At 42.6% G+C, this 15128-nt stretch overlaps 1 protein-coding gene across 6 annotated transcripts in view; it reads left to right on the forward strand.

Moving 5' to 3' along the window:
- Nucleotides 1-15128, forward strand: part of tet3 (tet methylcytosine dioxygenase 3) — a 63261-nt gene that overhangs the window by 40829 nt on the left and 7304 nt on the right. For all 6 annotated transcript variants that reach the window (XM_088994831.1, XM_088994836.1, XM_088994832.1 and 3 more), the window contains 5 exons: nt 2561-2651; nt 7962-8055; nt 11052-11260; nt 14038-14188; nt 14275-14364. In XM_088994831.1, coding sequence (XP_088850957.1) covers nt 2561-2651; nt 7962-8055; nt 11052-11260; nt 14038-14188; nt 14275-14364 — 635 coding nt within the window. The remainder of the gene's footprint in view (nt 1-2560; nt 2652-7961; nt 8056-11051; nt 11261-14037; nt 14189-14274; nt 14365-15128) is intronic.

Below are 15128 nucleotides of genomic sequence, written 5' to 3' on the forward strand. Positions count from 1 at the left end.
ACTAGTGCAAAAACTAAGGTCATTCCACTGGGATTTCTACTTTAAATTTCAGCTTCACTGTTTCATGCTGCACAAACCAGTGGTTGAGCATACAAATCATGGACCGGCACAAATGACAACTCTGTCAGAAATATATTCGACCTGAATATAATAGCTTCCACTGTAATTAACTGCAAGAGTGTGTAGGCCACTTGAAACAAAATACCCACCTCAACCCACAGATGCCTCCCCTTTTTTCCTCAGAAAACCCTGTTTGAATTATAATTATGTTTTATTATTTATTACCCCATGGATGTCCATATTCACACACAAATAGCAATTTATTGCTCACCTACCAGAGCATAGTCTGTTGAATAAATATAAAAACATGAACTCTTCCACAAAGGTGTTGCAAGCATAATAATTGTACCTCCGTGAAGTGGATCTTATCCTATATGGAAACAGCCTTAATTTTCCATCAATTCGTGTTTCAGTCACCTGTTTGCTAATATCTGTGTCGAGCAGTGGTTCTTAAAATTGTAGGTACGTACTTTCAGTTTTAAAGTGTTCCTTCATTTTTGCCTATGTGAGACTAGAATTGCTAAACTTGACATGACAAGTCATGCAGAGAGAATGCTGTGTCCCATCCCATTCCGTGATGAACAGGAATCTACATTGTATATATTTGTCTGAACCCTTTCTTTTTTGCTCAATATAATTAGCATGTATTAAAACCTTGATTTTTAATTATGACAGTCACCTGTTGATTACTGAACAAATTAAATTTCTGACAGCACTGATTGGACAAGCAGTGTCCTGTGATCATTTACAGCCAGAGATGGCCAAGTGGGCGTGTCATAACTAATTGACATGTTGAGTCAGGTTTGTGTTAACCTCCAAGGCAGAGGCAGCCTCAACCCCCTCAGACTGAGTGACCGTACCCCTGGGATTCAATTGAGCCCAGATTAAGAAGTACTGACGATATGGTATTCATTAATGTTTGATAAATAAAATGGAATGAGTAGTTTTTTCCCCCCGGAATCTATAAATGGTATGTGTGTTTGTTTTAACATGGAATAAGCAGTGATCCGTGCAGATTTGTTCCCTATCCGGAAAGTAAACACTCCACATAGAAGCACTAGGAGCGGAACAGCTTTTGAAAGCCGTTGAAACAATTTAGTTGGACTGTGACACTTTGGTTTGCATCTTCCACCATTGTTTCAGAGACACATCAAGGAACAGTTGTGCGAAGAGTATCCAAGTATTAGTTGTGATAGCATCCGTAACCCTGCAAATTGGCTGTCAGCCGTCCTCTTTGGTGCTCTTTTTGCATTTATAATGGGCAGCAGACACTTGTTTTGAGTGCCACAATTGACAGCGAGGCCAGCGTACCAAGTCTGTGTCTCTCCAATACAAGATCTATGATACCCGAAGATGTTGCAACTGAGGGATTAGTGCCGCTTGAAATCACTACACGGTAGGTTCACATAAACGGATCAGTCTCAGTTGACTTGACCTTTTGTTTTTGAGCCATGGCTTATTCTATTGAATGAATGGCAACAGGTGGATACACAGGTTGTTTGAAAAGGTACGTTTTGCCATCCAACGGAAGAGCATTTGATTTTGCTCCCTGTAACCTATACACCACTGGCATCTATAGCCAAAAATAGATTTCAGGTGAATAAAAATTATGTAGGTACAGATATAAAAATACGGACCAGAAATAATTATCATGCCGTAATATCCTTCCTGCGACCACTCCATTCAAATTTTGACCTAACTGCAGACCTAATAGGCAATACAAATGTCATCAAATTTGAATTTCGGAAAAGTCATTCCAATGTTGTACAACGAAGAGCAAAAATGAAATTTTGAAATTGATAAAATATATCTCATTTTACTCTGCCAATAGAGATTATTTATGGTTTTACAATTTGTTGAGGTGTGTGTTTTTTAACCCAACTGAGTCATTTTTATTTTTATCTCATATATTGTCTTCCATTAAATGCACTTAAAAGTGCTGTTTTTGTGCGATAACATCACTGTTTCAGGGTGTTGAAAAAAGGAGCAATCATTTATCCTGATCGTTTCTGGGGCAATAAGTAGTCCTGAAATATTTGTTTTCATGACAGACCTATTCAGAAGACTCCAACTTCCTCAATGTAGTATCACAACTGGATATACTTAAGATGTGATCTTTTTTTTTTCACTGAGCCACGCCCCGGTGCATCCCTACAGACAATGTGATTATTTTATTACCTCTGAACCCGAGAGATGTATGCAAACTTTCAGTTTTCCTCATCATCTGACTACTAAGAGTATGGTTAAGAGCAAGGCAAAAAGCCTGTGAGAGGTTAACATATATGAAGTTGTTCTTACTTCACTAGCTAATTTCATGCTGCTCATCAAGTCTTAGATTGACTTGCAAAGTACAAAACAGTGTTGCTGATGATATTACCGGGACTTTTACATAGTACAGGATGAAGTGTTTTTTTTCTTTCAGGTTTACAGTTAAAAAATACTTGCAATCCTCCACAGTGCCATCTTAGTGTAGTTATGATCGAGTTTCTCTGTTTCTCAGAACAACATCTGGAGAAAGATGAAGGGCCCGACTACAATCACTTGGGATCTGGACCCACTGTGGCCTCCATACGAGACCTGATGGAGACGCGGTTTGTATTCTCTTTTGCTTCCTCCTATATGTTCTCAGGTCTCCTCTCCGTCGTATGCTCCTGCTCTGCAACTCTTCACATTTTTCCCTTAAGGAAGCCATGACCTAGAATACAACAGGGTTTACAGGAAATATCATCACCTTCATCATCTTCCTCATCCTCATCATAATAACACAGTCCAAGCAAGAAGCTGCAACAGACAGCCGAAAATGGAATAATGAATGAAGAAGAATAGATATCAAAGTCCAGAGAAAGGGAGAGCATGATGAGCACAAAGGAATGAGGGAAGGAAGCAAAGAAGGTAGAGCTTTTCAAGAAATTATATTTTTTGTGGACTTAGAACAGGTGCTGACAAAAGTGAATTAAATTCAATAACAACATGCTTCAAAGAAGGGGTGTTAACCTGATTTTTTTGCCGCATTGTGGTTAGTTTCCTCTCGAGGGCTGTTATAAATTTGGGGGAACTATTAGGATGTTTCGTGTCCTCCAACTATTACATAGAAAACGCACAACACATTAATAGAAACTACTTTTTAAATCTGAAGTGAAGAAGAATGACTGTTATTTACATGGGACAATTTGAAATTTTGGTTCAGACTTCAGCAAGCATCTTAGCACTTGATTTGCTTTTGCGGACATAATAAAATATGTGGCAGGCCAAATCTGGCCCCCGGGCCCTGACTTTGACACCTGTGCTTTAAAGGATTGCTGTATACCAGGGGTGCCAAACATTTTGGACAGAAGATCAACCATCAACAAACGCTCGACCCATTAGCACGCATGCACATACAAACGCACGACACGATGAGCAGCAGCCTGACACGGAGGCATGCGACGCACTTTTGCAGCCTGTTAACAATCGTTGCTCATACGTATTGTTTTAAAGTGTTTCCCTCTACCCTCTAGATTCCTATTTTTTGCCCGTGCCCTCAGTGAATTGTTTACAAAACAAACTCTGAATGTGAATAATAACAATAAAAGATGTCACGCAACAGCTCTGATCAAAAACTGAAATTGCAGGCTCCGGAGCGCTAACAACTTCCGATGACGCAGGTCACATTTCACGTGTGGTAAAGATTTACCTGCTTTATTGTCTTCTTCTTCTTTTCCTTTTCGGCTTTTCCCTTCAGGGGTCACCACAGCGATTCAGTGTCCTCCATCTCACCCGGTTTTGTGCATCCTCTTCTCTCACACCAGCTACCTTCATGTCCTCTTTGACAACATCCACAAACCTCCTCTTAGGTCTTCCTCTCGGTCTCCTGCCTGGCAGTTCAAGGCTGAGCATCCTTCTTCTGATATAGTCACTCTGTCTCCTCTGTACATATCTAAACCATCTCAGTCTGGCTTCTCTGACTTTCTCTCCAAAGCCTCTAAGATGAGCTGTGCCTTTGATATACTCATTCCTGATCCTTTCCAACGCTGGTCACTCCCAAAGAAAACCTCATCATCTTCACCTCTGCTACCTCCAGCTCTGCTTCTTGTCTTTTCAGAATATAAATGAATAATAATAATAATAAGAAGACGTCTGTGTAAGCTCTCAGTCATACAGGAGTGGTCCATCGATGAGAAGGTTTCTTCAGCCGTCATCTGTACAAATTTGAAGGTTTCGGACGTTTCACCTCCTATCCAAGAGGCTTAGTCAGCGAACCTGACGGAGGCGGTAGGAGGCGAAACGTCCGAAACCTTCAAATTTGTACAGATGACGGCTGAAGAAACCTTCTCATCAATAATAATAATAATAATAATAATAATAATAATAATAATAATAATAATAATAATAATAATAATAAGACGAAGAAGAAGAAGAATGAAAATTAGACTAATAGGATGATCAGGATGTGCAGTGTACATTAACACAAAGCAATATATAACTAACATGCACAAAGACACACAAAATATTTTTTTTCCTCTTCTCCACTCCTCGCTATCGACTTTTGACTAGTTTGCAATTTACCTTCATGAGCACCCGAGCTGTATACAGTGTACATACACTACAGCATATCTTTATCCCGCTTTCACTCTCCATCTATGACATGGACGTAATGAAAAATTGTATTTCATTTGTGCAACATTTTAATTGTTTTAGAAACTTGATTTAAACAAATAACAGCCCATGTTTTTTACGCCGATTTTTGTTTAGAGACCCTTTGTGAATCATGCTCGTTGAGGACTGACGTTGTGGGGGATGTTTAGCTCAAATAACTCTCATTGTTGTTTGAGAATTGACATCACTGGGTAAGACTCAATAGTTCCTGGATGACCTTTGACCAACCCCTGACCCAAGCAGGCCCCCTGTGGTGGCTGAGTTGAGACCTCATTGCAAACCCACCGCCACCTTCGGGTGATTCCCATTCAGTGCACCATCATTGTGCTCACTGTCACACCAAATCTAGTCATGTTGAACTTTTCACAATGGCAGGTATCTCGCTGTCACGAGATTTGACATGAGCCGTAAGCCAACATCTGAAAAGTTCTAATGACCTGGCCACACCCCCAGTGCAACCCTTGATCCCCGACTGTGTCCATAAACCCCCTCTAGCTGTAAATTGACCTTCACAAATGAGAAACACACATGAAAGCAACTCCAAGTAACTTTCCCAGTCCATTTTTGGTCAGAAAACCATTGCGGATTAAATTCAAGTTGATCACCAGCTAAGGCAATAAATTATTGTGCACAATTTAATAACAAACAATAGGTGACGATCTTCTTCACAAACATTGTATTGATTTCTGTTTATTCTTGTGCGTGTAGTAGGTTTAAAACTGACCATTGTCTGTTCGGATTTTATTTTTTTTTCCTGAAGTTGCTTGTGTGGTAAAGTTTAGCGTTACGTGCATGTGATCTCAGCATTCCAGTGGTTAGATTATCCACTCCTGTGTAACAGAATGGAATAGCTGCAGTTCAATATTTGTGAATTCATCTATTTGCAGACCCTCTAGTACATTTGTTCTTAATCTTATTGGAGGCGCCGAACCCCACCAGTTTCACATGCAAATTCACCGAACCCTTCTTTTAATGACTGTGCCCACTAACTGCAGACAAGACTGATGGCGGCATATGATCCACCGAACACCTGAGACCAACTAACCGAACCCTTAGGGTTCGATCGAACCCAGTTTAAGAACCACTGCTCTACTGTGATTGGATAAATCTGCCGCTTCAATTTTTATTGTGTAATATCGCTGTAACAAAAGGTGTTCTGGGTGTGCAATCTCATGTTAATCGACTAGTTGCACTCCATTGGTAGACAGCATCAGCAATTAGATTGAGGACTAATTATATGCATGCTTTGTCCTCATGTGGTTCACGGGCATGCTGGAGCCTCTCCTAAGTGGGGTACACCCTGAACTGATAGCCAGCCAAGCACCGGGGTTCCTTAAATATTGTTTAATTTTCAAATAAAAAAGTACCCAAAGCGTACAAGGTACACACAGCTAAGTCTATCTTGTCATTTCTGCTAACAACACAGACTTTACAAGGTTTCTTAACTGCATTTTAAGCTTGTCTCGAAGTGGAACTTAACATTCTCACCTGACGCAAATGCACTACTTTGATTTTAGACTGAGCCTCAGTGACATTTTGTATCATCTCAGTAAGTACAAAAAAAGGGTACGTTTTTCTGCACCTAGATGAGGGTTAAGCTGTACAGTGGGAAAAAAAAAAACATACACGTTTAATTTGTAAATACTGATTTTCAAATATGTGAGCAATTACTGTACAAAGTGACACAATACAAACACAACTATTTGTCACGGTTTGCGAGGTGGTGATGGCGGGTTCGGATCCCAAAAAGCAGGCAGGAGGGAGCAGGAGGTTGTTTGACAAATTGTATTAAAATAAAGTCAGCAGGAACAAAATGTAAAACATCAAAATGATCTGAATGGAAAAAATACAAAGTAGCAAAAGAAAACCAAAAGTAAAAGCCCGCCAAGGTTAAACAAACACGTACACAATGCATGCTGCAACCAAGCAGCAAACAAACAATGAATCGGCACCGGATGATCGTGCCAGGTGTCCTTTTAAGTGTCATTGATTATAACGACCAGCACCTGCGAGGCTGCCGGCAGGGCTGACGTCGCTACCCGCTGGTCGCCAATCTGATCGGAACGACCAGCACCTGTGCAGGTGCAGGCGGGGCCGACAGCGCCCCCCGTTGGTCGCCAACCAGATCATGACAGTACCCCCCCTTCAAGGGGCTGCTTCCAGAAGTCCCAACAGTCTCCCAAAAGGTCCACTCGCCAGGGAACGGTCGGTGGAGAGGGCAACCGCTGCCTCTCCAGCATACGACGGGCGGCGGCCTGATGGGAATGGGACTCGGCCTGGGGTGGACGAAGACGCGGCACGTATCGTCGTGGGCGTGAGTGCGATCCCTCTCGCACGTTCACGCGACGGCGCATGGCTCTGCGTGGACGTCGAACTGCCAGGCGCAGAATGGCACCCCGTACGGCCGTATGGGACCAGGTCTCGGCCGGACGCCGACGTGGGCGTGAACTGCCCGGCTCCGGGGGAACAAGACCAGTCCAGAGCCGCTCCGGGATCCAGCGGTGAGTGGGGTCTCAGACTGACGTTGACGGGGACGTTGCACGGCTCGTCGTGGATGAGACTCAATTCGTCATGCACGACGACAGCGTGGCTGGACGTGGGCGTGCAATGCCAGTCACCCAGTTTCACCCTGGACGGCCACCTGGAAGGAGGTCTCGGCCGGACGTTTACGTGGACGTTGCGGCTCGTCGAGTGACGCAATTCAAACTCGACGAGGCTTGCGCTAACGTGGACGTAGCATTGCCAGGCACAGGGTGGAAATGAGACGGGTCCGATGTACCTGCGGGATCCGATCGTTGGCCGATTCATTCTGTCACGGTTTTGCGGGGTGGTGATGACGGGTTCGGATCCCAAAAAGCAGGCAGGAGGGAGCAGGAGGTTGTTTGACAAATTGTATTAAAATAAAGTCAGCAGGAACAAAATGTAAAACATCAAAATGATCTGAATGGAAAAAAATACAAAGTAGCAAAAGAAAACCAAAAGTAAAAGCCCGCCAAGGTTAAACAAACACGTACACAATGCATGCTGCAACCAAGCAGCAAACAAACAATGAATCGGCACCGGATGATCGTGCCAGGTGTCCTTTTAAGTGTCATTGATTATAACGACCAGCACCTGCGAGGCTGCCGGCAGGGCTGACGTCGCTACCCGCTGGTCGCCAATCTGATCGGAACGACCAGCACCTGTGCAGGTGCAGGCGGGGCCGACAGCGCCCCCCGTTGGTCGCCAACCAGATCATGACACTATTACTCCTCTGTCATGCACAGGTATGGGGAGAAAGGAGAGGCCATCCGGATCGAGAAAGTGGTGTACACAGGCCAAGAGGGAAAAAGCTCAAGAGGTTGCCCAATTGCCAAATGGGTAAGTTGTGGTGGAATGATTCCAAGCTATTTTCTCTCATTTATAATGCCAAACTGGAAATACAGCCCGGGTTGTTTTTGACATTCCTGTGCCAAAACACTTCCAAAAGTAAACATTTCAGAGAATGCACGCCAAGTGTTGTAGTATGTTAAAACAAGTTAACCAAAATGAGAGAAAATGAGAACATGTTTACATAATGTATTAGATGAGAGGAGCACACAGGACAATGCGTTTTTTCTGTCCGCCTTATAATGCAGAGGCCAAAGTTTAAAATTCATGTGCCTTGCTATATGAAATTTACAGCTCTTCCCTATTCCTTTGTGGATTTTCTTTGGGTACTCTGGAAAATATAGTTTAATAAAGTTTGAGTCACAGTTTCAAACCACTTGTATAAATATCCGACCCACCGTCATTTCCATAAAACACAAATTGGACAGATGTTAATGACATTTTAGACGCCAAGTAATTCAGTTGTAAACACGGTATTTTGACCCAGTTTGCTAACATTATATGACCAAACAAGTGAGTCATAATTTGTCTTTACCTGAGCCCACATGTTGCATTCGAAGAAGGTGGGAAATTTGCAATAACCCGGCACTCGGATTGTCCCATTTCCGACATCCCAGCAATTGAGGCCTATGTAAGCGACAAAGATGGTTGATTCCAGATTCTAGTTTCTTGGTATGGTTCTTTATGACACATTTTCACATCTAACAAACCTTCATCATTTCCTTTAAATGTTTAGAGATAGACATATTTTACAGACTTTTCACCAAATAACTCAATGCAGGAAGGTAATATCTTCACACAATCCGTACAAATCGCATTGCATTACTAAAAGGACAACCGACGTCTCCGGACAAGTTGTGTTCATAATTTGTAAAATCGCTTCAAATGTCTTCTACTGAGCGTATTTTACAAATATTCCACCGCATATAGCTATATTTTGCGTTTTAAGACTCGCACTGAATATTCTGGAAGTCTTGTTTTTGAGTTGGTGACGACTCCTCACCGTACGTCACTGAAGGAACGCCCCTCACCGAGAAAGGACACACCTTGCATCACCTCAATGCATTTTGCGGTACTTTGTTTGGTTTGAAAACTTTGTGATGATCCGTGTTGATGGCGAAATTAGAAGGAAAACACAAATAACCCAATGGTGAATCGTTGTATGTTACAGCGAGATAACTCTTTGATATTCGTTGACGAAAATTCCAAGGTGAAGAATAAAACTACTTCCAACGGAGCTCTGCCGCCATCTTCTGCATTTTCCATGACACTACACCTCAGTCTTGATCTGTCAAAATGACCCTGAAGACCTTTAATCGATTGCAAACATGTATGCTTTCCTCTTCAGAACTATTTGAATCATATTCATAACTGGATGTGTAACAAGAAAGCATATTCTCCGAATCTGAAGCCATTGTTTTGATTCTCGAGCAAGGCAAGACGTCTTGGGGTGACTTCACAAACTGCGGGTGGGACTTTCTGAAAATGCCCAGTTCGCAGCTCAATTTTTTGCAGATTTTGGACAGTTTAAGTCATTTTTATTGGTGTTTTGCATTTGACTAAAAATATCAGCCTGCGTGTTTTGGGTATTTTAGATGCTATAAAATGTTTTTCCGATGTCAGTTAGGAAACAGGCGGCCCGGTAGCCGAGTGGTTAGCACACCAGCTTCACAGTGCAGAGGTCGCCGGTTCGCGTCCCGGTCCGGCCTCCCTGTGTGGAGTTTGCATGTTCTCCCCGGACCCGCGTGGGTTTTCTCCGGGTCCTCCGGTTTCCTCCCACACTCCAAAAACATGCATGGCAGGCAGATTGACCACTCCAAATTGTCCCTAGGTGTGAGAGTGACTGTTGTATGTCTTTGTGTGCCCTGCGATTGGCTGGCAACCAATTCAGGGTGTCCCCCGCCTCGTGCCCGAAGACAGCTGAGATAGGCTCCAGCAACCCCCGCGACCCTAATGAGGAATAAGCGGTACGGAAAATGAGATGAGATGAGAATTTTGACCTTCACGGTCTGTGTCTCCAAGCATCGCGACATTGCCGAGTGACGTCAGATTGAAGTTGGGGAGTGAAATCAGTGTCCTAAATTTTTTGTCTCAACTTCGTCGGACTTTGTATTTGTTTTCTGGTTGGAGCTTCAGAGAAGTCAGATTTCCAATTTTTTTCGAATGCATCATAGGGTCCTGTGATGATGTATTTTCAACATTTTTTGCAAGGAAATAATAACTCGACTGCCCCTTATAAAAAGACAGTATCATCACCACACCATCACCACAGCTACCCCTCACACTATCCAACTGCCTGGTGTCAACCGTTGAGACCTTCAAGTTCCTGGGAATCACAGTCTCCCAGGACATGAAGTGGGAGGTCAACACCAACTCTATCCTGAAAAAGGCCCAACAGAGAATGTACTTCCTGAGGCTGCTAAAGAAGCATGGCCTGCCACAGGAGGTGCTGCAACATTTCTACACGGCTGTCATCGAATCCATCCTGTGTTCTTCCATCACCGTTTGGTTCGGGGCCGCCACAAAAATGGACAAAATCCGACTTCAACGGACAGTTAGGACGGCGGAAAAAATCATTGGCACCGCCCTACCCACTCTCGAGGACTTGCACACTGCAAGAATCCAAACTAGGGCGCGGAAAATCCTACTGGACCCTCCGCACCCTGCCCACCACCTTTTCCAGCTACTCCCCTCAGGCAGGCGCTACCGATCCATGCGCACCAAATCCAGCAGACATTTAAACAGCTTCTTCCCCCAAGCCATTAACTCTTTGAACTCTTTCAACAGTAGCCAAAATGGAACTGTATAGTGCCACTTAGCAGTTTTTTTGACAACGATACTAGTGCAGCGTGTTCTACCGGAAACAAATTCCTTGTGTGTCCTACATACTTGGCAATAAAGATGATTCTGATTCTGATGACAACAATTCCAGGTGATTATCTGTGCTAGTTCAGACACTAACAATGGTTGCCTCTGAATGCCACCAGGTGATTCGTCGTGGGAGTGAGAAAGAAAAGCTCCTGTGTCTGGTGCGTCATCGTGCAGGCCACCATTGTGCAAATGCAGTCATCATCATCCTAATCATGGCATGGGAAGGTGTCCCAAGATCTATGGCTGACACACTGTACCGTGAGATCAGCGACACACTCACCAAATTTGGCAATCCCACCACGAGGCGCTGTGGCCTCAATGATGAGTAAGTAGGGGCGAGGGGGACTTGACGAAGATGCAATTAGTTTGTTGTGCAGAAAGCCGTCTCTGCTTTTGTGTTGTCGACTGCAATTTGTGAGTGTAACTGGAAGTAGATCTGGACAATTAATCATGTATTACGTTTTGGCTTTTCTCGATACTTGATTGGTTGTAATCGATGAAAAACGATTACTGTGCAGAACGGTGCATTGTGTTTCCAAGTTTGGAAGTATCTTAAATGCACCGTGTTGCTTGCAAGTCATTTTGTTGTCTCAATTTGTGTTTTAAGCTGTTTAATGACACTAATAAAGTTGATGTTCATGTAAAATTAAAAACACAACAAAAATAGTTACACACAGTACACATTTAAAAGTAAAACGTGTTATTTTGAAAACAATGACTTACGTTTAAGTCATTGTAATAACCCAATCAAATCCTAGAAGCTCAACAGAGGCAGTGGGATTCCTTCAAATAAGGAATATTCAAACATAAAAATACATAGAAACGCATACACACAGATATGATAATGCTATTCAAATTCAAAGATTCTTGCCAATCTATAAAAAACGAGTTCTACTAAAAGATTTCAATCACAACATTCCACGATTGCATGCAAGCCTCTTCCGGTCTGTTTTAAATGTCTCTACTTTGGCAAACCTGATTCAATTGATCAGCTCATCAGGAAGGTCTGTAGATAACAGAAATAATCATGAACAAATGAATCCATGTTGCAGGAGGGAGAGCTCCAAAATAAGCAGGATATTGCTCTCGAGGAATCGGACTCCCCTATCTCTGCTCTCTTTGGTGTTATACTCTATCCATGCAAGACACCACAGTGCCTCTCTGAGGGCGAAACGTGCAGGCACAATAGGGATTTGTTTTGATTGGCTTTTCCCATTGAGTTTTCAAGGATTCGAGGATTTTTCCTTTCCTCTAAATTGTCAACCGACCTTTTTTTTCTTACCAACATGTATTTCCACATTACATGTGATTCGAATAAAGTTCAGGGTTTCCCCTGTCTACTGACCGAAGACGGCGTGAGCACCCCCCGCGACCCTAGTGAGGATGAAGCGGTTCAGATAATGAATGAATGAAATAAAGTCTGCAAGGTCCCAGATTAGCACATTAAATCCAAGGACTTCAATGTGCTGAATGTAGCATTCACATGAAATTCACATGGTCATTTTGTACTTGATAAAAAGAATAGAGTATTCAAGACAATTGATTATGAGATCGTTTTATCACTGAATATAGTGTGCGTGGGCGGCCCGGTAGTCGAGTGGTTAGCACACCAGCTTCACAGTGCAGAGGTCGCCGGTTCGAGTCCCGGTCCGGCCTCCCTGTGTGGAGTTTGCATGTTCTCCCCGGACCCGCGTGGGTTTTCTGCGGGTCCTCCGGTTTCCTCCCACACTGCAAAAACATGCATGGCAGGCAGATTGACCACAGCAAATTGTCCCTAGGTGTGAGTGTGAGAGTGACTGTTGTACGTCTTTGTGTGCCCTGCGATTGGCTGGCAACCAATTCGGGGTGTCCCCCGCCTCGTGCCCGCAGACAGCTGAGATAGGCTCCAGCAACCCCCGCGACCCTCATGAGGAATAAGCGGTACGGAAAATGAGATGAGATGAGATATAGTGTGCGTTTGGGTCAGTTATTCTTCATACACGTAAATGTAACTTTTAAGTGGTTCCATTCAATACCTGTACATTCAATCTCATGCTCTCACTTGTCATTTAACTTTTATAAGATGTTAAAACATATTTTCTGTCTTATAATTACTTTAAAAAAACACGAAACAATATTGCATTAATCTCACCCCAATACACAGTATGTTGTAATGGAGAAAGATTGTTGAAGTACGATTTAGGACCTGCTTAACCTTGCTCTAAATACATTATGGACTCAAAAATATGACAAGTTGTGTCCATAATTTGTGACATATTTTCAAAGAACTTCTACTGAGCATATTTTACAAAGATTCCACCGCATATAGCTATATTTTACGTTTTAAGAGTCACACTGAATATTCCGGAAGTCTTGTTTTTGAGTTGGTGACGATCCCTGACCTCACGTCACGGAAGGAACGCCCCTGACCGAGAAAGGACACACTGTAGCATTCCTCTCGTCACGTCAATGCATTTTGCGGTACTTCGTTGGGTCTGAAAACTTTGTGTTGATCCATATTGATGGCGAAATTAGAAGGAAAACACATAAATAACACGATGGTGAATCGTGTTATTTATTATTATTTATGTTATTTCTTTCAAACTATTTGATATTCGCTGACAAAAAATTCCCAGGAGACAAATAAGCCCATTTCCACGGAGCTTTGTCGCCATCTTCTGCCTTTTTGGGTGCTACATTTCTTTCCAGAAATGACACGGAATAAATTCAAACATGTATGCTTTCCTCTTCAGAACTATTTGAATCATATTCATAACTGGATGTGGGACAAGAAAGCATATTCTCCGAATCTGAAGCCATTGTTTTGATTCTCGAGCAAGGCAAGACGTCTTGGCGTGACGCCACGAACAAGAGGGTGGGACCTTTTTGCATTGGAGTTTTGCATTTGACTAAAATATCATCCTGCGTGTTTTGGGTATTTTAGATGCTATAAAACATTTTTATGATGTCAGGTAGGAAACAAAAAAGTGGTGTCGGTTGTCCTTTAAAGCATTGCTAAAACATTTTTACATGTAAAAGCACACGTTTTTAAAGGCACCGAAAGAAAAAGAAGATTGTAATCTTAATTCATTCTGAAAATGTGTTCACTGTCTCCCCCTGCAGTCGTACGTGTGCTTGTCAAGGCAAGGACCCTGACACTTGTGGTGCTTCCTTTTCCTTTGGCTGTTCTTGGAGCATGTACTTTAATGGTTGTAAATACGCCCGAAGCAAAACACCACGCAAGTTTCGGCTACAAGGAGAGCGCCCTGAAGAGGTCCGTCTGCGATTACAATCATCAACATTGATTGAGTTTTGAGTGTTTAGTGATATGTATTTATGTTTTTTTTTTGTTTTCCTCAGGAAAACAAACTCAGAGATCAATTCCAGAATCTGGCCACCGAAGTGGCACCGTTGTACAAGAGGTTGGCTCCTCAGGCCTACAGTAACCAGGTTGGTGCATACATAAATAGATACAGTATCGGAATACTGAAATGACCAACGTATACTCAGGATTATTGGTCACCTCTACCCGTCATATTCCTTTCATGTCCAAAATTAAGACAATATGGAAAGAGGTCTGTTGTATAAGTCTTCACAAATCCAAAATATTTCATAACCATTTAACCTACTCATTAGTATAGCCCAGGGGTCGGGCAATGTGGCTCGTGAGCCGTATATGGCTCACGATTTCATCCGGCTTGAAGATAAAACTAAATTCATATTCTGGCTGTTCATTTCCTGTTTGGGCTGCAGCTAACTCAGGGGTCGGCAACCTTTACGACTCAAAGAGCCATTTGGACCCATTTCCCACAGAAAAGAAAACACTGGGAGCCACAAAATCCTTTTGACATTTAAAATGAAGACAACACTGCATCTTTTCATCATCGTTTTTTACCTTTATATATGCATAAACAAACTATAGTGTGTTGCATTTACAATTTCAATGAACTGTTACAGAGAAGCGAAATTACATTTCTGCACGCAACAAAAACATTTTAAACTCCGAAAAAAAGACGCTAACTTCTCATTACATATTCAGCATACCGGTAAACCCGTCTCGTCAGCAGTGAAGGCGAACGAATCTGCCCACGTATCATTAAACATTCTGTTTTCTTCAGACACTTTTCATTTCTTAGATTTATCCATAGTTGGCCTACCTGAGGGTCGAAAAATTCAAGAAATCATGCGCAATTTGGCGGTTGTGACCGGATATA

This window comes from Hippocampus bargibanti, linkage group LG04, assembly GCF_051943395.1.
Source record: "Hippocampus bargibanti isolate YZ-2025 linkage group LG04, ASM5194339v1, whole genome shotgun sequence".
NCBI lineage: Eukaryota > Metazoa > Chordata > Actinopteri > Syngnathiformes > Syngnathidae > Hippocampus > Hippocampus bargibanti.